This window comes from Oncorhynchus kisutch, linkage group LG17, assembly GCF_002021735.2.
Source record: "Oncorhynchus kisutch isolate 150728-3 linkage group LG17, Okis_V2, whole genome shotgun sequence".
Classification (NCBI taxonomy): Eukaryota; Metazoa; Chordata; class Actinopteri; order Salmoniformes; family Salmonidae; genus Oncorhynchus; species Oncorhynchus kisutch.
This window is the reverse complement of record NC_034190.2, coordinates 88,745,058-88,769,122: the sequence shown is the minus strand read 5'-3', so window position 1 is coordinate 88,769,122 and position 24,065 is coordinate 88,745,058. Positions and strand designations below refer to the sequence as shown.

The 24,065-nt window shown below is 44.4% G+C and overlaps 1 protein-coding gene across 1 annotated transcript in view; it reads left to right on the top strand.

Annotated features, from left to right (window-relative positions):
- The window catches only part of lad1 (ladinin), an 85,565-nt gene that overhangs the window by 6,298 nt on the left and 55,202 nt on the right, over positions 1-24,065 (top strand). The window contains exons 4-6 of the mRNA XM_031794924.1: positions 16,376-16,434; positions 16,669-16,801; positions 16,983-17,069. Of these exons, the coding sequence (XP_031650784.1) occupies positions 16,376-16,434; positions 16,669-16,801; positions 16,983-17,069 (279 nt within the window). The remainder of the gene's footprint in view (positions 1-16,375; positions 16,435-16,668; positions 16,802-16,982; positions 17,070-24,065) is intronic.

Below are 24,065 nucleotides of genomic sequence, written 5' to 3'. Positions count from 1 at the left end.
TAACCCTAACCCCTACCATACAGGGTGTGTACCTAGTGTTGACTCTAACCCCTACCATACAGGGTGTGTACCTAGTGTTAACCCTAACCCCTACCATGCAGGGTGTGTACCTAGTGTTGACTCTAACCCTAACCCCTACCATACAGGGTGTGTACCTAGTGTTGACTCTAACCCTAACCCCTACCATACAGGGTGTGTACCTAGTGTTAACTCTAACCCTAACCCCTACCATACAGGGTGTGTACCTAGTGTTAACTCTAACCCTAACCCCTACCATACAGGGTGTGTACCTAGTGTTAACTCTAACCCCTACCATACAGGGTGTGTACCTAGTGTTGACTCTAACCCTAACCCCTACCATACAGGGTGTGTACCTAGTGTTAACTCTAACCCCTACCATACAGGGTGTGTACCTAGTGTTAACCCTAACCCCTACCATACAGGGTGTGTACCTAGTGTTAACCCTAACCGCTACCATACAGGGTGTGTACCTAGTGTTAACTCTAACCCTAACCCCTACCATACAGGGTGTGTACCTAGTGTTGACCCTAACCCTAACCCCTACCATACAGGGTGTGTACCTAGTGTTGACCCTAACCCTAACCCCTACCATACAGGGTGTGTACCTAGTGTTGACTCTAACCCCTACCATACAGGGTGTGTACCTAGTGTTAACTCTAACCCCTACCATACAGGGTTTGTACCTAGTGTTAACCCTAACCCCTCCATGCAGGGTGTGTACCTAGTGTTGACTCTAACCCTAACCCCTACCATACAGGGTGTGTACCTAGTGTTGACTCTAACCCTAACCGCTACCATACAGGGTGTGTACCTAGTGTTAACTCTAACCCTAACCCCTACCATACAGGGTGTGTACCTAGTGTTGACCCTAACCCCTACCATGCAGGGTGTGTACCTAGTGTTGACTCTAACCCTAACCCCTACCATACAGGGTGTGTACCTAGTGTTGACTCTAACCCCTACCATACAGGGTGTGTACCTAGTGTTAACCCTAACCCCTACCATGCAGGGTGTGTACCTAGTGTTGACTCTAACCCTAACCCCTACCATACAGGGTGTGTACCTAGTGTTGACCCTAACCCTAACCCCTACCATACAGGGTGTGTACCTAGTGTTAACTCTAACCCTGACTCTAACCCCTACCATACAGGGTGTGTACCTAGTGTTAACCCTAACCCCTACCATACAGGGTGTGTACCTAGTGTTGACTCTAACCCTATTCCCTACCATACAGGGTGTGTACCTAGTGTTGACTCTAACCCTAACCGCTACCATACAGGGTGTGTACCTAGTGTTAACTCTAACCCTAACCCCTACCATACAGGGTGTGTACCTAGTGTTGACCCTAACCCCTACCATGCAGGGTGTGTACCTAGTGTTGACTCTAACCCTAACCCCTACCATACAGGGTGTGTACCTAGTGTTGACTCTAACCCCTACCATACAGGGTGTGTACCTAGTGTTAACCCTAACCCCTACCATGCAGGGTGTGTACCTAGTGTTGACTCTAACCCTAACCCCTACCATACAGGGTGTGTACCTAGTGTTGACTCTAACCCTAACCCCTCCCATACAGGGTGTGTACCTAGTGTTAACTCTAACCCTAACCCCTACCATACAGGGTGTGTACCTAGTGCTAACTCTAACCCCTACCATACAGGGTGTGTACCTAGTGCTAACTCTAATCCTAACCCCTACCATACAGGGTGTGTACCTAGTGTTAACCCTAACCCCTACCATGCAGGGTGTGTACCTAGCGTTGACTCTAACCCTAACCCCTACCATACAGGGTGTGTACCTAGTGTTGACTCTAACCCTAACCCCTACCATACAGGGTGTGTACCTAGTGTTAACTCTAACCCTAACCCCTACTATACAGGGTGTGTACCTAGTGTTGACCCTAACCCTAACCCCTACCATACAGGGTGTGTACCTAGTGTTAACTCTAACCCTGATTCTAACCCTAACCCCTACCATACAGGGTGTGTACCTAGTGTTAACCCTAACCCCTAACATACAGGGTGTGTACCTAGTGTTGACTCTAACCATATTCCCTACCATACAGGGTGTGCACCTAGGTTTAACTCTAACCCTAACCCCTACCATACAGGGTGTGTACCTAGTGTTAACCCTAACCCCTACCATGCAGGGTGTGTACCTAGTGTTGACTCTAACCCTAACCCCTACCATACAGGGTGTGTACCTAGTGTTGACTCTAACCCCTACCATACAGGGTGTGTACCTAGTGTTAACCCTAACCCCTACCATGCAGGGTGTGTACCTAGTGTTGACTCTAACCCTAACCCCTACCATACAGGGTGTGTACCTAGTGTTGACTCTAACCCTAACCCCTACCATACAGGGTGTGTACCTAGTGTTAACTCTAACCCTAACCCCTACCATACAGGGTGTGTACCTAGTGTTAACTCTAACCCTAACCCCTACCATACAGGGTGTGTACCTAGTGTTAACTCTAACCCCTACCATACAGGGTGTGTACCTAGTGTTGACTCTAACCCTAACCCCTACCATACAGGGTGTGTACCTAGTGTTAACTCTAACCCCTACCATACAGGGTGTGTACCTAGTGTTAACCCTAACCCCTACCATACAGGGTGTGTACCTAGTGTTAACCCTAACCGCTACCATACAGGGTGTGTACCTAGTGTTAACTCTAACCCTAACCCCTACCATACAGGGTGTGTACCTAGTGTTGACCCTAACCCTAACCCCTACCATACAGGGTGTGTACCTAGTGTTGACCCTAACCCTAACCCCTACCATACAGGGTGTGTACCTAGTGTTGACTCTAACCCCTACCATACAGGGTGTGTACCTAGTGTTAACTCTAACCCCTACCATACAGGGTTTGTACCTAGTGTTAACCCTAACCCCTCCATGCAGGGTGTGTACCTAGTGTTGACTCTAACCCTAACCCCTACCATACAGGGTGTGTACCTAGTGTTGACTATAACCCTAACCCCTACCATACAGGGTGTGTACCTAGTGTTGACTCTAACCCTAACCCCTACCATACAGGGTGTGTACCTAGTGTTGACTCTAACCCTAACCGCTACCATACAGGGTGTGTACCTAGTGTTAACTCTAACCCTAACCCCTACCATACAGGGTGTGTACCTAGTGTTGACCCTAACCCCTACCATGCAGGGTGTGTACCTAGTGTTGACTCCAACCCTAACCCCTACCATACAGGGTGTGTACCTAGTGTTGACTCTAACCCCTACCATACAGGGTGTGTACCTAGTGTTAACCCTAACCCCTACCATGCAGGGTGTGTACCTAGTGTTGACTCTAACCCTAACCCCTACCATACAGGGTGTGTACCTAGTGTTGACCCTAACCCTAACCCCTACCATACAGGGTGTGTACCTAGTGTTAACTCTAACCCTGACTCTAACCCCTACCATACAGGGTGTGTACCTAGTGTTAACCCTAACCCCTACCATACAGGGTGTGTACCTAGTGTTGACCCTAACCCCTACCATGCAGGGTGTGTACCTAGTGTTGACTCTAACCCTAACCCCTACCATACAGGGTGTGTACCTAGTGTTGACTCTAACCCCTACCATACAGGGTGTGTACCTAGTGTTAACCCTAACCCCTACCATGCAGGGTGTGTACCTAGTGTTGACTCTAACCCTAACCCCTACCATACAGGGTGTGTACCTAGTGTTGACTCTAACCCTAACCCCTACCATACAGGGTGTGTACCTAGTGTTAACTCTAACCCTAACCCCTACCATACAGGGTGTGTACCTAGTGTTAACTCTAACCCTAACCCCTACCATACAGGGTGTGTACCTAGTGTTAACTCTAACCCCTACCATACAGGGTGTGTACCTAGTGTTGACTCTAACCCTAACCCCTACCATACAGGGTGTGTACCTAGTGTTAACTCTAACCCCTACCATACAGGGTGTGTACCTAGTGTTAACCCTAACCCCTACCATACAGGGTGTGTACCTAGTGTTAACCCTAACCGCTACCATACAGGGTGTGTACCTAGTGTTAACTCTAACCCTAACCCCTACCATACAGGGTGTGTACCTAGTGTTGACCCTAACCCTAACCCCTACCATACAGGGTGTGTACCTAGTGTTGACCCTAACCCTAACCCCTACCATACAGGGTGTGTACCTAGTGTTGACTCTAACCCCTACCATACAGGGTGTGTACCTAGTGTTAACTCTAACCCCTACCATACAGGGTTTGTACCTAGTGTTAACCCTAACCCCTCCATGCAGGGTGTGTACCTAGTGTTGACTCTAACCCTAACCCCTACCATACAGGGTGTGTACCTAGTGTTGACTATAACCCTAACCCCTACCATACAGGGTGTGTACCTAGTGTTGACTCTAACCCTAACCCCTACCATACAGGGTGTGTACCTAGTGTTGACTCTAACCCTAACCGCTACCATACAGGGTGTGTACCTAGTGTTAACTCTAACCCTAACCCCTACCATACAGGGTGTGTACCTAGTGTTGACCCTAACCCCTACCATGCAGGGTGTGTACCTAGTGTTGACTCTAACCCTAACCCCTACCATACAGGGTGTGTACCTAGTGTTGACTCTAACCCCTACCATACAGGGTGTGTACCTAGTGTTAACCCTAACCCCTACCATGCAGGGTGTGTACCTAGTGTTGACTCTAACCCTAACCCCTACCATACAGGGTGTGTACCTAGTGTTGACCCTAACCCTAACCCCTACCATACAGGGTGTGTACCTAGTGTTAACTCTAACCCTGACTCTAACCCCTACCATACAGGGTGTGTACCTAGTGTTAACCCTAACCCCTACCATACAGGGTGTGTACCTAGTGTTGACTCTAACCCTATTCCCTACCATACAGGGTGTGTACCTAGTGTTGACTCTAACCCTAACCGCTACCATACAGGGTGTGTACCTAGTGTTAACTCTAACCCTAACCCCTACCATACAGGGTGTGTACCTAGTGTTGACCCTAACCCCTACCATGCAGGGTGTGTACCTAGTGTTGACTCTAACCCTAACCCCTACCATACAGGGTGTGTACCTAGTGTTGACTCTAACCCCTACCATACAGGGTGTGTACCTAGTGTTAACCCTAACCCCTACCATGCAGGGTGTGTACCTAGTGTTGACTCTAACCCTAACCCCTACCATACAGGGTGTGTACCTAGTGTTGACTCTAACCCTAACCCCTACCATACAGGGTGTGTACCTAGTGTTAACTCTAACCCTAACCCCTACCATACAGGGTGTGTACCTAGTGTTAACTCTAACCCTAACCCCTACCATACAGGGTGTGTACCTAGTGTTAACTCTAACCCCTACCATACAGGGTGTGTACCTAGTGTTGACTCTAACCCTAACCCCTACCATACAGGGTGTGTACCTAGTGTTAACTCTAACCCCTACCATACAGGGTGTGTACCTAGTGTTAACCCTAACCCCTACCATACAGGGTGTGTACCTAGTGTTAACCCTAGCCGCTACCATACAGCGTGTGTACCTAGTGTTAACTCTAACCACTACCATACAGGGTGTGTACCTAGTGTTAACTCTAACCCTAACCCCTACCATACAGGGTGTGTACCTAGTGTTGACTCTAACTCTAACCCCTACCATACAGGGTGTGTACCTAGTGTTAACTCTAACCCTAACCCCTACCATACAGGGTGTGTACCTAGTGTTAACTCTAACCCTAACCCCTACCATACAGGGTGTGTACCTAGTGTTAACTCTAACCCTAACCCCTACCATACAGGGTGTGTACCTAGTGTTGACTCTAACCCTAACCCCTACCATACAGGGTGTGTACCTAGTGTTGACCCTAACCCTGACTCTAACCCTAACCCCTACCATACAGGGTGTGTACCTAGTGTTAACTCTAACCCTATCCCCTACCATACAGGGTGTGTACCTAGTGTTGACTCTAACCCTAACCCCTACCATACAGGGTGTGTACCTAGTGTTGACCCTAACCCTGACTCTAACCCTAACCCCTACCATACAGGGTGTGTACCTAGTGTTAACTCTAACCCTAACCCCTACCATGCAGGGTGTGTCCCTAGTGTTAACTCTAACCCTAACCCCTACCATACAGGGTGTGTACCTAGTGTTGACTCTAACCCTAACCCCTACCATTTGTTAATAATCTACTCCATTAACAGACAGGACCTTTCTCCTTACCCCCTGGGGAACACTTTCAGCCTCGCACACGCCTACAGATTGACCCATCTACCCTCTCAGGTGTGTGTACAACTCGAGGTCTCATTGTTCCAGACTAACTGGCTGTGGTTTGATTTGATACGATCCTGTTGGTTGAGAACTCATAGTGCTCTCTTCTTTAACCTCACCCTCTGTTCAGCAAAATGAACTTTTCCTCAAAGAGCTTTTACTTGTTTGTATTGTGTTGCTTGATAATGCCTTCATAACGGCTGTTCTGTCGGAATACAGCTACTGTAAGTTACTAACTAGAACAGGCCTGGAATACAGCTACTGTAAGTTACTAACTAGAACAGGCCTGGAATACAGCTACTGTAAGTTACTAACTAGAACAGGCCTGGAATACAGCTACTGTAAGTTACTAACTAGAACAGGCCTGGAATACAGCTACTGTAAGTTACTAACTAGAACAGGCCTGGAATACAGCTACTGTAAGTTACTAACTAGAACAGGCCTGGAATACAGCTACTGTAAGTTACTAACTAGAACAGGCCTGGAATACAGCTACTGTAAGTTACTAACTAGAACAGGCCTGGAATACAGCTACTGTAAGTTACTAACTAGAACAGGCCTGGAATACAGCTACTGTAAGTTACTAACTAGAACAGGCCTGGAATACAGCTACTGTAAGTTACTAACTAGAACAGGCCTGGAATACAGCTACTGTAAGTTACTAACTAGAACAGGCCTGGAATACAGCTACTGTAAGTTACTAACTAGAACAGGCCTGGAATACAGCTACTGTAAGTTACTAACTAGAACAGGCCTGGAATACAGCTACTGTAAGTTACTAACTAGAACAGGCCTGGAATACAGCTACTGTAAGTTACTAACTAGAACAGGCCTGGAATACAGCTACTGTAAGTTACTAACTAGAACAGGCCTGGAATACAGCTACTGTAAGTTACTAACTAGAACAGGCCTGGAATACAGCTACTGTAAGTTACTAACTAGAACAGGCCTGGAATACAGCTACTGTAAGTTACTAACTAGAACAGGCCTGGAATACAGCTACTGTAAGTTACTAACTAGAACAGGCCTGGAATACAGCTACTGTAAGTTACTAACTAGAACAGGCCTGGAATACAGCTACTGTAAGTTACTAACTAGAACAGGCCTGGAATACAGCTACTGTAAGTTACTAACTAGAACAGGCCTGGAATACAGCTACTGTAAGTTACTAACTAGAACAGGCCTGGAATACAGCTACTGTAAGTTACTAACTAGAACAGGCCTGGAATACAGCTACTGTAAGTTACTAACTAGAACAGGCCTGGAATACAGCTACTGTAAGTTACTAACTAGAACAGGCCTGGAATACAGCTACTGTAAGTTACTAACTAGAACAGGCCTGGAATACAGCTACTGTAAGTTACTAACTAGAACAGGCCTGGAATACAGCTACTGTAAGTTACTAACTAGAACAGGCCTGGAATACAGCTACTGTAAGTTACTAACTAGAACAGGCCTGGAATACAGCTACTGTAAGTTACTAACTAGAACAGGCCTGGAATACAGCTACTGTAAGTTACTAACTAGAACAGGCCTGGAAAACAGCTACTGTAAGTTACTAACTAGAACAGGCCTGGAATACAGCTACTGTAAGTTACTAACTAGAACAGGCCTGGAATACAGCTACTGTAAGTTACTAACTAGAGCAGGCCTGGAATACAGCTACTGTAAGTTACTAACTAGAACAGGCCTGGAATACAGCTACTGTAAGTTACTAACTAGAACAGGCCTGGAATACAGCTACTGTAAGTTACTAACTAGAACAGGCCTGGAATACAGCTACTGTAAGTTACTAACTAGAACAGGCCTGGAATACAGCTACTGTAAGTTACTAACTAGAACAGGCCTGGGCAATTATTTTCCATGGAGGGCCATATTAGAATATATTTTTTGCCATCACCGGCCAGAATCATATTACAGGATTATACATCATGTGTATGACTGTGTTGACAGATATATCTACTGTAAATCACGTCCAAATATACAACTTACTTTAGTGTTTTAACATGCACAGAAATAAACCAGATCCAAGTTCTCCTTTTGGTAGGTCTTTTCATTATGAAGATCTAGGTAAAAGTACACTGCGCATTCAGCACCACGGACAGAACTCTTGTTAACGGTAATGCACAAAAACACAAGAAGGAGAGAGAGCTCAATATCATATTTAAACTACTCAGTGTGAGGAGTGAAGTCTCTGATGGGCATTGACTAGAACAGTAAAGTCAGGTATAGTTTCTGATGTCGCTATGTGCAGGATTACTGAGAGGTGAGAGTCAGTAAGAGATGATCTGTGCCTTGACTTGTTATGTTTCATCACTGAAAATGTCTGTTCACATACATAGGTTGACCCAAACAGTACAAACATCTGAGCATGACTCCTAATCTTTGGAAAGTTTTGTTCATCGAGAGATGCATAGAACCTCGTCAGTGACATTGTTTTGAATAGTTCTCCAATCACTGCATCAGACTGAAGATGGATCAGCTCAAGTTGCAGGTCAGTGGGAGCGTTATCCACATTGAAGGTGAAAGGAGAGAAAACCAACAGCATGTCATTTTACAACACTTTGAAATCCTCAAAACGATGAGAAAAGTCACAGTTCAAAGCACGCAGCGATACTTCTCTCGCTGGTCATCTGATAGGGAACAGACTAGTAGTGTCGGAAGGTGGGGGAGATTGTTGTCATCTGATAGGGAACAGACTAGTAGTGTCGGAAGGTGGGTCAGACTGTTGTCATCTGATAGGGAACAGACTAGTAGTGTCGGAAGGTGGGGGAGATTGTTGTCATCTGATAGGGAACAGACTAGTAGTGTCATCTGATAGGGAACAGACTAGTAGTGTCGGAAGGTGGGGGGAGATTGTTGTCATCTGATAGGGAACAGACTAGTAGTGTCAGAAGGTGGGTCAGATTGTTGTCATCTGATAGGGAACAGACTAGTAGTGTCGGAAGGTGGGGGAGATTGTTGTCATCTGATAGGGAACAGACTAGTAGTGTCGGAAGGTGGGGTAGATTGTTGTCATCTGATAGGGAACAGACTTGTAGTGTCGGAAGGTGGGGGAGATTGTTGTCATCTGATAGGCAACAGACTAGTAGTGTCGGAAGGTGGGGGAGATTGTTGTCATCTGATAGGGAACAGACTAGTAGTGTCGGAAGGTGGGGGAGATTGTTGTCATCTGATAGGGAACAGACTAGTAGTGTCGGAAGGTGGGTCAGACTGTTGTCATCTGATAGGGAACAGACCAGTAGTGTCGGAAGGTGGGGGAGATTGTTGTCATCTGATAGGGAACAGACTAGTAGTGTCGGAAGGTGGGGGAGATTGTTGTCATCTGATAGGGAACAGACTAGTAGTGTCGGAAGGTGGGGGAGATTGTTGTCATCTGATAGGGAACAGACTAGTAGTGTCGGAAGGTGGGGGAGATTGTTGTCATCTGATAGGGAACAGACTAGTAGTGTCGGAAGGTGGGTCAGACTGTTGTCATCTGATAGGGAACAGACTAGTAGTGTCGGAAGGTGGGTCAGACTGTTGTCATCTGATAGGGAACAGACTAGTAGTGTCGGAAGGTGGGGGAGATTGTTGTCATCTGATAGGGAACAGACTAGTAGTGTCGGAAGTTGGGGGAGATTGTTGTCATCTGATAGGGAACAGACTATTAGTGTCGGAAGGTGGGGGAGACTGTTGTCATCTGATAGGGAACAGACTAGTAGTGTCGGAAGGTGGGGGAGATTGTTGTCATCTGATAGGGAACAGACTAGTAGTGTCGGAAGGTGGGTCAGACTGTTGTCATCTGATAGCGAACAGACTAGTAGTGTTGGAAGGTGGGTGAGATTGTTGTCATCTGATAGGGAACAGACTAGTAGTGTCAGAAGGTGGGTGAGATTGATGGCTTCTACTTGGCAGGTCAGGAGGAGTCATTTTCTCTTGAAGCTTTGACAAGGCTGTACATCTGATGTGCAAAAATGTCCTTTCCTTGTAGTTTGGAATTCAGTTAATTCATGAGGGCCATAATGCCCACAGTGAAGGCAAAATCAGCCAAACATTCTTTATCTTGCAGTTGAGGGAAATCCACATTTTCCTTTCATTTTCCTTTCATTCTCTGACTTCAGGTCCCACACCCTTTAAAGCACCTTCCCAAAACTCAGCCATCTCATGTTTGTGTGGTAAGGGAGATCTGCATGACCCGACTCTGTCTCTTCCAACAGTGAGACAAACTGCCTGTGTTTTAAAGATTTTGCTCTTATGAAGTTTACCACTTTAGTGACTGTTTCCACAACATGGCTCATTTTCAGAACACATTAACAGAGCACCTCCTGATGAATAATGCAATGCAGGAAAATAATTGTCTGATCTGGGTTCAGCTCAGCTACTTGATCTTGTATCCTTTTCAAATGGTTAAGTTTTTTCCTGTTAAGTTTGGGCACCCAACAGTGGTCACACAGGATAACTTTTCAAAACTTCAGTCCCAGCTTTGCCACACGCTTATTAACCTACTCCAATAAACATTTCCCTGTGGTTGTGCTCTTCATTGACTGCACTGAAGCAAGCTCCTCTGTAATTTCAAAGTCTGGGGTTATGACCTCGTAAGAATATCAACAACTGAGCCGCGTTACGTGCATCACTGCTCTCATCCAGGGCCAAGGAGAAATAGGTGAAATCCTTTACCTTGTCTTTCAACTGTTGCTCCATATTCTCTGCGATGTCCTGAACACGCCAAGGTAACATTTTCAAACAGCTCTTTCTTGTTGCGGCAAAATATTGCTGCAGAGTCAATTCAACATTCTTTAATGAATTCGCTCTCAACGAATGGCTTGCTATGTTTAGCAATTTTGTGGGACAGTACATAGCCAGCTCTCGTAATTCCGTTGTTTGCTAAATGCAGTTTTGTGCATTCTTTCGATGCACTTGTCCTCTGCTCAGAATTCATATTACTATATTTCTCTGCATGCTTCGTCTGGAAGTGTCGGGACAAGTTGTAGTCTTTCAAGACAGCGATGCTCTCTTTGTACACTAAGCACACAGCTTTCCCTGATACCTCAATAAATAAATATTTCGATGTCCACTCTTGGTGGAACACCCTACATTCATTGCCTACTTTCATTTTCTTTGAAATCTTTGAAAAATACATTTTAGCTCAATTTCTAGCTAGCTACTATTTGTAACTGTGACGTGTGTGTCAGCCTGTCAGGCTCTTTGTTGTTGGTGTTTTTTTTATACATCTGATGCGTAGGACGTTAATTTACTGTACATTCCTCCCACTCTTTTGCTAGTTTAATCCCTACAGTCTTTTCTAGACCCAAGCTCACTACTTGTTTGCATGTTGTCCAGCCCAACATTGAATTCTGCATGACAAGCCAGGGGTTATATGTTTTTTAAATGTATTTTAAATATAACCTTTATTTAACCAGGTAGGCTAGTTGAGAACACCTTTATTTAACCAGGTAGGCTAGTTGAGAACACCTTTATTTAACCAGGTAGGCTAGTTGAGAACACCTTTATTTAACCAGGTAGGCTAGTTGAGAACACCTTTATTTAACCAGGTAGGCTAGTTGAGAACACCTTTATTTAACCAGGTAGGCTAGTTGAGAACACCTTTATTTAACCAGGTAGGCTAGTTGAGAACACCTTTATTTAACCAGGTAGGCTAGTTGAGAACACCTTTATTTAACCAGGTAGGCTAGTTGAGAACACCTTTATTTAACCAGGTAGGCTAGTTGAGAACACCTTTATTTAACCAGGTAGGCCAGTTGAGAATACCTTTATTTAACCAGGTAGGCTAGTTGAGAACACCTTTATTTAACCAGGTAGGCCAGTTGAGAACACCTTTATTTAACCAGGTAGGCTAGTTGAGAACACCTTTATTTAACCAGGTAGGCCAGTTGAGAACACCTTTATTTAACCAGGTAGGCTAGTTGAGAACACCTTTATTTAACCAGGTAGGCCAGTTGAGAACACCTTTATTTAACCAGGTAGGCTAGTTGAGAACACCTTTATTTAACCAGGTAGGCCAGTTGAGAACACCTTTATTTAACCAGGTAGGCTAGTTGAGAACACCTTTATTTAACCAGGTAGGCTAGTTGAGAATACCTTTATTTAACCAGGTAGGCTAGTTGAGAACACCTTTATTTAACCAGGTAGGCCAGTTGAGAACACCTTTATTTAACCAGGTAGGCCAGTTGAGAACACCTTTATTTAACCAGGTAGGCTAGTTGAGAACACCTTTATTTAACCAGGTAGGCCAGTTGAGAACACCTTTATTTAACCAGGTAGGCTAGTTGAGAACACCTTTATTTAACCAGGTAGGCTAGTTGAGAATACCTTTATTTAACCAGGTAGGCTAGTTGAGAACACCTTTATTTAACCAGGTAGGCTAGTTGAGAATACCTTTATTTAACCAGGTAGGCCAGTTGAGAACACCTTTATTTAACCAGGTAGGCTAGTTGAGAACACCTTTATTTAACCAGGTAGGCTAGTTGAGAATACCTTTATTTAACCAGGTAGGCTAGTTGAGAACACCTTTATTTAACCAGGTAGGCTAGATGAGAACACCTTTATTTAACCAGGTAGGCCAGTAGAGAACACCTTTATTTAACCAGGTAGGGCAGTTGAGAACAAGTTCTCATTTACAACTGTGACCTGGCCAAGATAAAGCAAAGCAGTGAGACACAAACAACAACACAGAGTTACACATAAACAAACGTACAGTCAATAACACAATAGAAAAATCTATGTACAGTGTGTGCAAATGTAGACGAGTAGGGAGGTAAAGGCAATAAATAGGCCATGGAGGTGAAATAATTACAATTTAGCATTAACACTGGAATGATAGATGTGCAGATGTTGATGTGCAAGTAGAGATACTGGGGTGCAAGTAGAGATACTGGGGTGCAAGTAGAGATACTGGGGTGCAAAAGAGCAAGAGAATAAGTAACAATATGGGGATTAGAGGTCGACCGATTATGATTTGAAATAATGACAATTACAACAATACTGAATGAACACTTATTTTGACTTAATATAATACATCAATAAAATCAATTTAGCCTCAAATAAATAATGAAACATGTTCAATTTGGTTTAAATAATGCAAAAACAAAGTGTTGGAAAATAAATTAAAAGTGCAATATGTGCCATGTAAGAAAGCTAACGTTTAAGTTCCTTGCTCAGAACATGAGAACATATGAAAGCTGGTGGTTCCTTTTAACATGAGTCTTCAATATTCCCAGGTAAGAAGTTTTAGGTTGTAGTTATTATATGAATTATAGGACTATTTCTCTCTATACCATTTGTATTTCATATACCTTTGACTATTGGATGTTCTTATAGGCACTTTAGTATTGCCAGTGTAACAGTATAGCTTCTGTCCCTCTCCTCGCTCCTACCTGGGCTCGAACCAGGAACACATAGACAACAGCCACCCTTGAAGCAGCGTTACCCATGCAGAGCAAGGGAAACAACTACTCCAAGTCTCAGAGCGAGTGACATTTGAAACGCTATTAGCGCCCACCCCACTAACTAGCTAGCCATTTCACATCACATCGTTACACCAGCCTAATCTCGGGAGTTGATAGGCTTGAATTCATAAACAGCAGAGCTGCAAAATGCACGAAAGTGCTGTTTGAATGAACTGCTGGTGCCCCATCGCTCAGTCAGACTGCTCTATCAAATCGTAGATTTAATTATAACAGAATAACACACAGAAATACGAGCCTTTGGTCATTAATATGGTCAAATCTGGAAACTATCATCTCGAAAACAAAACATTTATTCTTTCAGTGAAATACGGAACCGTTCTGTATTTTATCTAACGGGTGGCATCCATCAGTCTAAATATTGGTGTTACATTGCACAACCTTCAATGTTATGTCATAATTACGTAAAATTCTGGCAAATTAATTCGCAATGAGCCAGGCATCCCAAACTGTTGCTTAAAGTCCTGACTCTGTGTGCAATGAGCGCAAGAGAAATGACACAGTTTTACCTGGTTAATATTGCCTGCTAACCTGGATTTATTTGAGCTAAATATGCAGGTTTAAAAATATATACTTCTGTCTATTGATTTTAAGAAAGGCATTGATGTTTATGGTTAGGAACACATTGGAGCAACGACAGTCCTTTTTCGCGAATGCGCACTGCATCGATTATATGCAACGCAGGACACGCTAGATAAACTAGTAATATCATCAACCATGTGTAGTTATAACTAGTGATTATGATTAAGTTTAATGCTAGCAACTTACCTTGGCTCCTCGTGAGGCAGGTGGTTAGAGCGTTGGACTAGTTAACTGTAAGGTAGCAAAATTGAATCTCTGAGCTGACAAGGTAAAAATCTGTTGTTCTGCCCCTGAACAAGGCAGTTAACCCACCGTTCCTATGCCGTCATTGAAACTAAGAATGTGTTCTTAACTGACTTGCCTAGTTAAATAAAGATTAAATAAAGGTGTAAAAAAAATAAAACATCTGCAAAATTGGCGTCCAAAATTAACGATTTCCGATTGTTATGAAAAAATGAAATCGGCCCTAATTATTCGGCCATTCCGATTTATCGGTCGACCTCTAATGGGGATGACATAGTTAGGTGTGCTATTTACAGTTTGGCTGTGTACAGGTACAGTGATCGGTAAGCTACTCTGACAGCTGATGCTTAAAGTTAGAGATGGAGATATAAGACTCTAGCTTCAGAGATTTTTGCAATTCATTCCAGTCATTGGCAGCAGAGAACTGGAAGGAAAGGCGGCCAAAGGAAGTGTTGGCTTTGGGGATGACCAGTGAAATATACCTATTGGAGCGCGTGCTACGGGTGGGTGTTGCTATGGTGACCAGTGAGCTGAGATAAGGCGGGGCTTTACCTATCATAGACTTATAGATGACCTGGAGCCAGTGGGTTTAGCGACGAATATGAAGCGAGGGCCAGCCAACGAGAGCATACAGGTCGCAGTGGTGGGTAGTATATGGGGCTTTGGTGACAAAACAGATGGCACTGTGATAGACTACATCTAGTTTGCTGAGTAAAGTGTTGGAGGCTATTTTGTAAATGACATCGCCGAAGTCAAGGATTGGTAGGATAGTCAGTTTTACAAGGGTATGTTTGGCAGCTTGAGTGAAGGATGCTTTGTTGCAAAATAGGAAGACGATTCCAGATTACATTTTGGATTGGAGATGCTTAATGTGAGTCTGGAAGGAGAGTTTACAGTCTACCTGCAGTCAGGTCTGGGGTGAACCAAGGGCTATATCTGTTCTTAGTTCTACATTTTTTGAATGGGGCATGTTTATTTAAGATGGTGAGGAAATTGCTTCTAAAGAACGACCAGGCATCCTCTGCTGACTTTTCTTTCCCACGATTCAAATTCAGAAGGGAGATGACTAGCCTAGGCTATGTGACGTGATTAAGTAGGGAACTCTTCACTAGCTGACCAAGATCTGTGTCAAGACCAGATACTTACCCCACCGGCCCTCCCCATAACATCTATGTACAAATAAGAGAGCAGGTCTGGAATCAGTGTGGCAGGATAGGGCAGGATAGGATGACTACATAGAATGATCACCGTGCTTTTACATGATGGTCTTTCTGGAGGGCGGGAGAAATAAGGAGCAGGCAACTTGATTTAACGCAGATCACGTTTATTAGAATGTCTACAACGTAAACAGTGGAAATAGGTGCCGGAAGAAACAAATTCAAATCTGAGAGGTTCTGGATCCTGTTCCGGCTCAAATTGATATTACCTTGACTAACCCTTACCCTCGCACACTTGGTACCGGTACCCCCTGTATATAGCCTCGTTATTGTTATTTTATTGTTCCTCTTTTATTTTTGACTTTAGTTTATTTAATAAATATGTTTTTGAACTGCGTTGTTCGTTAAGGGCTTGTAAAGTAAGCATTTCATGGTAAGGTCTACAACTGTTGTTTTTGGCGTCCCGACAAATTACATTTGATTTAGAAGTTGTGCTACTGCACTGTATGGTAATGCTGTTTAATACAGCTACAGTATCCATAGCTAACTGTGTGTTGTAACAACAGGAGAATGGTTCCCATGGTAACTGTCTATGTTGTGTTGTAACAGCAGCAGAATAGTTCCCATGGTAACTGTCTATCTATTATGTGTTGTAACAGCAGCAGAATGGTTCCCAGGACCTAGGCCCAGACTCCAAACCCCCCTTCAAGTTTGTCAGGTAAGAAAATGGCCCCTAGATAAATTAGTCTGCCAAGTGTCTGTCCAACCTCTTCCTGTAGTTCTCTAACTTCCTGTTATCTCTTCCTGTGGTACTATAGCATCCTGTTATTGCTTCCTGTTGTTCTCAAACTTCCATATATCTCTTCCAGTAGTTCTCGAACTTACTGTTATCTCTTCCAATAGTTCTCGAACTTCCTCTAGGTTTCTAACTTCCTGTTATCCCTTCCTTTAGTTCTCTGTCCATCTCCTTTGATAAGAGTCCCTCCCCCAGTGGGCATACAAGTCCCATGAGTCCCCATTCTCCCACAACACCGCTGTCCCCCGCTAGAGGAGCTCAGAGCCCCACCCACTACGGACACACAGAGGTAATACACAATTGGACTTTTGCCACGACTCACAGACATACAGTCTCTGTAACTGTGCAAGAGCACCCTCTAGTGTTAAAACCAATAAGACTTTACACTGTATTCTAAAAGACAGCTTTATACTCTGTGTTGATGGTTTAACCTTTCCATTGTGTGTGTGTGTGTGTGTGTGTGTGTTTAGGGCAGTGTGAATGGATCCTCTGTTAGTTTGGAGCAGACAGCCAGACCAGCCTTCGCCAGACAGAGCTCTAGGACCGTCTCCTTCAGGGTAACTAACACATGCTCTAAACACCTGTGGCTTAAAAATAGGGTTTTAAACACTGGTATGTTGTTCTGTTGGTCAGAATTTGACTGTAAACTGTAGAGTTGGAGTGAATTAAGAACTGTAGAGTTGGAGTGAATTAGGAACTGTAGAGTTGGAGTGAATTAGGAACTGTAGAGTTGGAGTGAATTAGGAACTGTAGAGTTGGAGTGAATTAAGAACTGTAGAGTTGGAGTGAATTAAGAACTGTAGAGTTGGAGTGAATTAGGAACTGTAGAGTTGGAGTGAATTAGGAACTGTAGAGTTGGAGTGAATTAAGAACTGTAGAGTTGGAGTGAATTAGGAACTGTAGAGTTGGAGTGAATTAGGAACTGTAGAGTTGGAGTGAATTAGGAACTGTAGAGTTGGAGTGAATTAGGAACTGTAGAGTTGGAGTGAATTAGGAACTGTAGAGTTGGAGTGAATTAAGAACTGTAGAGTTGGAGTGAATTAAGAACTGTAGAGTAGAGTTAGTGGGGGTTTAGAACTGTAGATTTGTTATACGGGGCGGATCAGGTAAACCCAAGTGCAGACTCGGACGAGGAGAAAAGGAGAAGGTGACTAAGGTATTTATTGAACAACGGTGGGAAGATGGGGTGCAGGGGAGGCTCGGGCGTGTAGCAGGCAACCGGGGACTGAGGCTGAGGCAAGGGGAGCAAGGGCAGGGTAAGCAGGTCTGGAGCGGATTCCAAGGAAGCCATAGAGCAGGGGTCCAGGGCACGGAAGCAGGACTGACAAGACGAGGAACTGTGGACAGGGACCAGAGGCAGAGCGGGCGGAACTGTAGGGGAGGGAAAAGCAGCGTCAGGCTAGCGAAAACAGGCACACCAGGATAACAAGTTCTATGCAGGAACAAACGGCTTGAAACGTAGACTGACTGAGCAGAGATTACGCAGCGTGGAAGTGGCAGGGCTGAGTATTTGTAGAGATCTATCTTGATTTTGGAACAGGTTGCAGCTGGTGGGGATCTGCTCTGCCTCAGCACACCTATCTACACTCATACAATCCAAAGCACCCACACAGAGAGGAAGAGAGCACCGGGGGAGTGGCGGCAGGTTAGGGAGACACAGGATGAGAAGTAGGGTGTGTCAGGGGCAGATGTAACACGAGTAGAGTTAGAGTTTAGTACTGTCGAGGCAGAGCTGTCAAGGAAGAGGGAGTTTAGTACTGTCGAGGTAGAGGGAGTTTGGAACTGTCGAGGTAGAGGGAGTTTAGAACTGTCGAGGTAGAGGGAGTTTAGAACTTTCAAGGGAGTTTAGAACTGTCGAGGGAGTTTAGAACTGTCGAGTTAATCATTCTAGAACTGTAGAGTAGAGTTAGAAAGAGTTTAGAACTGTCGAGGTCGAGGGAGTTTAGAACTGTCGAGGTAGAGGGACTTTAGAACTGTCGAGGTAGAGGGACTTTAGAACTGTCGAGGTAGAGGGACTTTAGAACTGTCGAGGTAGAGGGAGCTTATAACTGTCGAGGGAGCTTATAACTGTCGAGGGAGCTTATAACTGTCGAGGGAGCTTAGAACTGTCGAGGGAGCTTAGAACTGTCGAGGGAGCTTAGAACTGTCGAGGGAGCTTAGAACTGTCGAGGGAGCTTAGAACTGTCGAGGGAGCTTAGAACTGTCGAGGGAGCTTAGAACTGTCGAAGGAGCTTAGAACTGTCGAGGGAGCTTAGAACTGTCGAGGGAGCTTAGAACTGTCGAGGGAGTTTAGAACTGTCGAGGTAGAGGGAGTTTAGAACTGTCGGGGTTGAGGGAGTTTAGAACTGTCCAGGTAGAGGGAGTTTAGAACTGTTGAGGTAGAGGGACTTTAGAACTGTCGAGGTAGAGGGAGTTTGGAACTGTCGAGGTAGAGGGAGTTTGGAACTGTCGAGGTAGAGGGAGTTTGGAACTGTCGAGGTAGAGGGAGTTTAGAACTGTCGAGGTAGAGGGAGTTTGTAACTGTCGAGGTAGAGGGAGTTTGTAACTGTCGAGGTAGAGGGAGTTTAGAACTGTCGAGGGAGCTTAGAACTGTCAAGGGAGTTTCGAACTGTCGAGGTAGAGGGAGTTTAGAACTGTCGAGGGAGTTTAGAACTGTCGAGGGAGTTTAGAACTGTCGAGGGAGTTTAGAACTGTCGAGTTAATCATTCTAGAACTGTAGAGTAGAGTTAGAAAGAGTTTAGAACTGTCGAGGTCGAGGGAGTTTAGAACTGTCGAGGTAGAGGGACTTTAGAACTGTCGAGGTAGAGGGAGTTTAGAACTGTCGAGGTAGAGGGACTTTAGAACTGTCGAGGTAGAGGGAGTTTAGAACTGTCGAGGTAGAGGGAGTTTAGAACTGTCGAGGTCGAGGGAGTTTAGAACTGTCGAGGTAGAGGGAGTTTAGAACTGTCGAGGTAGAGGGAGTTTGGAACTGTCGAGTTAGAGGGAGTTTAGAACTGTCGAGGTAGAGGGAGTTTAGACCTATCGAGTTAGTCAGTCTAGAAATGTAGATTTAGTCAGTCTAGAACTGTAGAGTAGAGTTAGAGGGAGTTTAAAATCAAATCAAATAAATAAATGCACCAAATACAACAGGTGTAGACCTTACCATGAAATGTTGACTTACAAGCCCTTAACCAACAATGCAGTTCAAGAAATAGAGTTAAGAAAATATTTACGAAATAAGTTAAAGTTTTTTCAAAAAGTAACTAAAGAAAATGACATAACGAGGCTATATTTTTTAAATTTATTTGACCTTTATTTAACTAGACAAGTCAGTTAAGAACAAATTCTTATTTTCAATGACGGCCTGGGAACAGTGGGTTAACTGCCTGTTCAGGGGCAGAACGACAGATTTGTACCTTGTCAGCTCGGGGATTTGAACTTGCAACCTTCCGGGTACTAGTCGAATGCTCTAACCACCAGGCTACCCTGCCGCTCCATATATACAGGGAATACCAGTACCGAGTCAATCTGCGAAGGTACAGGTTAGTCGAGGTAATTTGTAAATTGACTAGGCATGGATAATAAACCACGTGTAGCAGGAGTGCAAGCACGGGGGGTAAATAGTCCAGGTAGCCACTTGATTCATAGTTAGGTAGTCTTATGGCTTGGGTGTAGAAGCTGTTATGGAGCCTTTTGGTCATGGACATTGCGCTCCAATACCGCTTGCCATGCGGTAGAAGAGAGAACAGTCTATGACTTGGGTGACTGGAGTCTTTGCCAATATTTTGGTCTTTCCTCTGACACCGCCTAGTATACACAGTTGAAGTCGTAAGTTTACGTGCACTTAGGTTGGAGTCATTAACACTTGGTTTTCAACCAATCCATACATTTCTTGTTAACAAATTATAGTTTTGGCAAGTCGGTTAGGACATCTACTTTGGGCATGACAAGTCATTTTTCCAACAGTTGTTTACAGACAGATTATTTTACATATAATTCACTGTATCACCATTCCAGTTGGTCAGACGTTTACAAATTCCAGACAATTATGTTATGGCTTTAGAAGCTTCTGATAGGCTAATGGACATAATTTGAGTCAATTGGAGGTGTACCTGTGGATATATTTCAAGGCCTACCTTCAAACTCATCATGGAAAAATCTAAAGAAATTAGCCAAGACCTCAGAAAAACAATTGTAAACCTCCACAAGTCTGGTTCATCCTTGGGAGCAATTTCAAAATGCCTAAAGGTACCACGTTCATCTGTACAAACAATACCGCTCAGGAATGAGACTTTTTCTGTCTTATAGAGATGAACGTACTTTGGTGCGAAAAGTGCAAATCAATCCCAGAACAACAGCAAAGGACCCTGTGAAGATGCTGGAGGCAACAGGTACAAAAGTATCTATATCCACAGTAAAACGAGTACTATATATCGACATAACCTGAAAGGCCGCTCAGCAAGGAAGAAACCACTGCTCCAAAACCGCCATTAAAAAGCCAGACTACGGTTTGCAACTGCACATGGGGACGAAGATCGTACTTTTTGGAGAAATGTCCTCTGGTCTGATGAAACAAAACTAAAACTGTTTGGCCATAATGACCATAGTTATGTTTGGAGGAAAAAGGGGGAGGCTTGCAAGCCGAAGAACACCATCCCAACCGTGAAGCACGGGGGTGGCAGCATCATGTTGTGGGGGTGCTTTGCTGCAGGAGGGACTGGTGCACGTAACAAAACAGATGGGATCATGAGGGGGGAAAATTATGTGGATATATTGAAGCAACATCTCAAGACATCAGTCAGGAAGTTAAAGCTTGGTCACAAATGGGTCTTTCAAATAGACAATGACCCCAAGCATACTTCCAAAGTTGTGGCAAAATGTTGTGGCAAAATGGACAACAAAGTCAGTGTATTGGAGTGGCCATCACAAAGCCCTGACCTCAAGCCTATAGAAAATGTGTGGGCAGAACTGAAAAAGCGGCCTACAAACCTGACTCAAATCTAATAAAAGTTTCTTTGTCACGTGCGCTGAATACAACAGGTGTTGATCTTACAGTGAAATGCTTACTTACAGGCTCTAACCAATAGTGCAAAAAAGGTATTAGGTGAACAACAGGTAAGTAAAGAAATAAAACAACAGTAAAAAGACAGGATATATACAGTAGTGTGGCTATATACAGTAGTGAGGCTATATACAGTAGCGAGGCTATGTATAGACACTGGTTAGTCAGGCTGATTGAGGTAGTATGTAGATATGGTTCAAGTGACTATGCATATATGATGAACAGAGAGTAGCAGTAGCGTAAGAGAGGGGTTGGTGGGTAGTGGGTGGTACACAATGCAGATAGCCAGGTTAGCCAATGTGCGGGAGCACTCAATTGGGTCAGCCCAATTGAGGTAATATGTACATGAATGTATAGTTAAAGTCACTTTGCATATATGATAAACAAAGAGTAGCAGCAGCATAAAAAAAGAGGGGATGGGGGTGCAAACAATTAAAATAGTCCGGGTAGCCATTTGATTACCTGTTCAGGAGTCTTATGGCTTGGGGGTCAAAACTGCTGAGAATCCTTTATGTCCTAGACTTGGGACTCCGGTACCGCTTGCCATGCGGTAGGAGAGAGAACAGTCTATGACTGGGGTGGCTGGGGTCTTTAACAATTTTTAGGGCCTTCCTCTGACACCGCCTGGTGTAGAGGTCCTGGATGGCAGGCAGCTTAGGCCCAGTGATGTACTGGTCCGTACGTAGTACCCCAGTAGTGCCTTGCGGTCAGAGGCCGAGCAATTGTCGTACCAGGCAATGATGCAACCAGGATGCTCTCGATGTTGCAGCTGTAGAACCTTTTGAGGATCTGAGGACCCATGCCAAATCTTTTTAGTTTCCTGAGGGGGAATAGGCTTTGTCGTGCCCTCTAAGACTTTCTTGGTGTGTTTGGACCATTCTATTTTGTTGTTGATGTGGACACCAAGGAACTTGAAGCTCTCAACCTGCTCCACTACAGCCCAGTCGATGAGAATGGGAACGTGCTCGGTGCTCCTTTTCCTGTAGTCCACAATCATCTCCTTAGTCTTGGTTACGTTGAGGAACAGGTTGTTATTCTGGCACCAACCGGCCAGGTCTCTGACCTCCCTCTATGCTGTCTAGTCGTTGTCGGTGATCAGGCCTACCACTGTTGTGTCGTCTGCAAACTTAATGATGGTGTTGGAGTCGTGCCTGTACAGGAGGGGACTGAGCAGGCACCCCTGGGGAGCACCAGTGTTGAGGATCCGTGTGGCAGATGTGTTGCTTCCTACCCTGTCCACCTGGGGATGGCCCGTCAGGAAGTCCAGGATCCAGTTTCAGAGGGAGGTGTTTAGTCCCAGGATTCTTAGCTTAGTGATGAGCTTTGAGGGTACTATGGTGTTGAACGCTGAGCTATAGTCAATGAATAGCATTCTCACATAAGTGTTCCTTTTGTCCAGGTGGGAAAGGGCAGTGTGGAGTGCAATAGAGATTGCATCATCTGTGGATCTGTTTGGGCGGTATGCAAATTAGAGTGGGTCTAGGGTTTCTGGGATAATGGTGTTGATGGGAGCCATTACCAACCAAGTACTTCATGGCTACAGACGTGAGTGCTACGGAGCGGTAAGCAGGTTACCTTCGCTTCCTTGGGCACAGGGACTATGGTGGTCTACTTGAAACATGTAGGCATTACAGACTCAGTCAGGGAGAGGTTGAACATGTCAGTGAAGACACTTGCCAGTTGGTACGTGCACCTTCAGTACACGTCCTGGTAATCCATGGCCCCGCGGCTTTGTGAATGTTGATCTTTTTAAAGGTCTTACTCACATCGAGAGTGGGATTACCGCTAGTGCTCTCATGCATGCTTCAGTTTTGAAGCATAAAAGGTATTTATCTCGTATGGTTGGCTCGCGTCACTGGGCACCTCGCGGCTGGGTTTCCCTTTGTAGTCCGTAACATTTTTCAAGCCCTGCCACGTCCGACGAGCACCAGAGCCAGTGCAGTAGGATTCAATATTAGTCCTGTATTGAGGCTTTTTCTGTTTGATGGTTCGTCTGAGGGCATAGCGGGATTTCTTATGAACATCCGGATTAGTGTCATATAACACACTGTTACAAACAGACATAAAACACTGAGATATTGACTAGATAAATACTCTAACAGTCTAAAAAGATAGATTGATTCTTCATCTACCAGCACAACTTTCCTATGTATTATGTTTAAATGGTTTTAAAGAATTGTTTGAATTTAGTAATGGGCCGAGACAGCTTCCCTGGTGAATTTCTTATTCTACCTTTATTATATTAAATAACATCTTCTGTGTTCTGTTAGACAGGTTATCAGAATAGAGTTACACACCCGGTAAATCAAATCAAATCAAATCAAAATCAAATCAAATCAAATCAAATGTATTTATATAGCCCTTCGTACATCAGCTGATATCTCAAAGTGCTGTACAGAAACCCAGCCTAAAACCCCAAACATCAAGCAATGCAGGTGTAGAAGCACGGTGGCTAGGAAAAACTCCCTAGAAAGGCCAAAACCTAGGAAGAAACCTCGAGAGGAACCAGGCT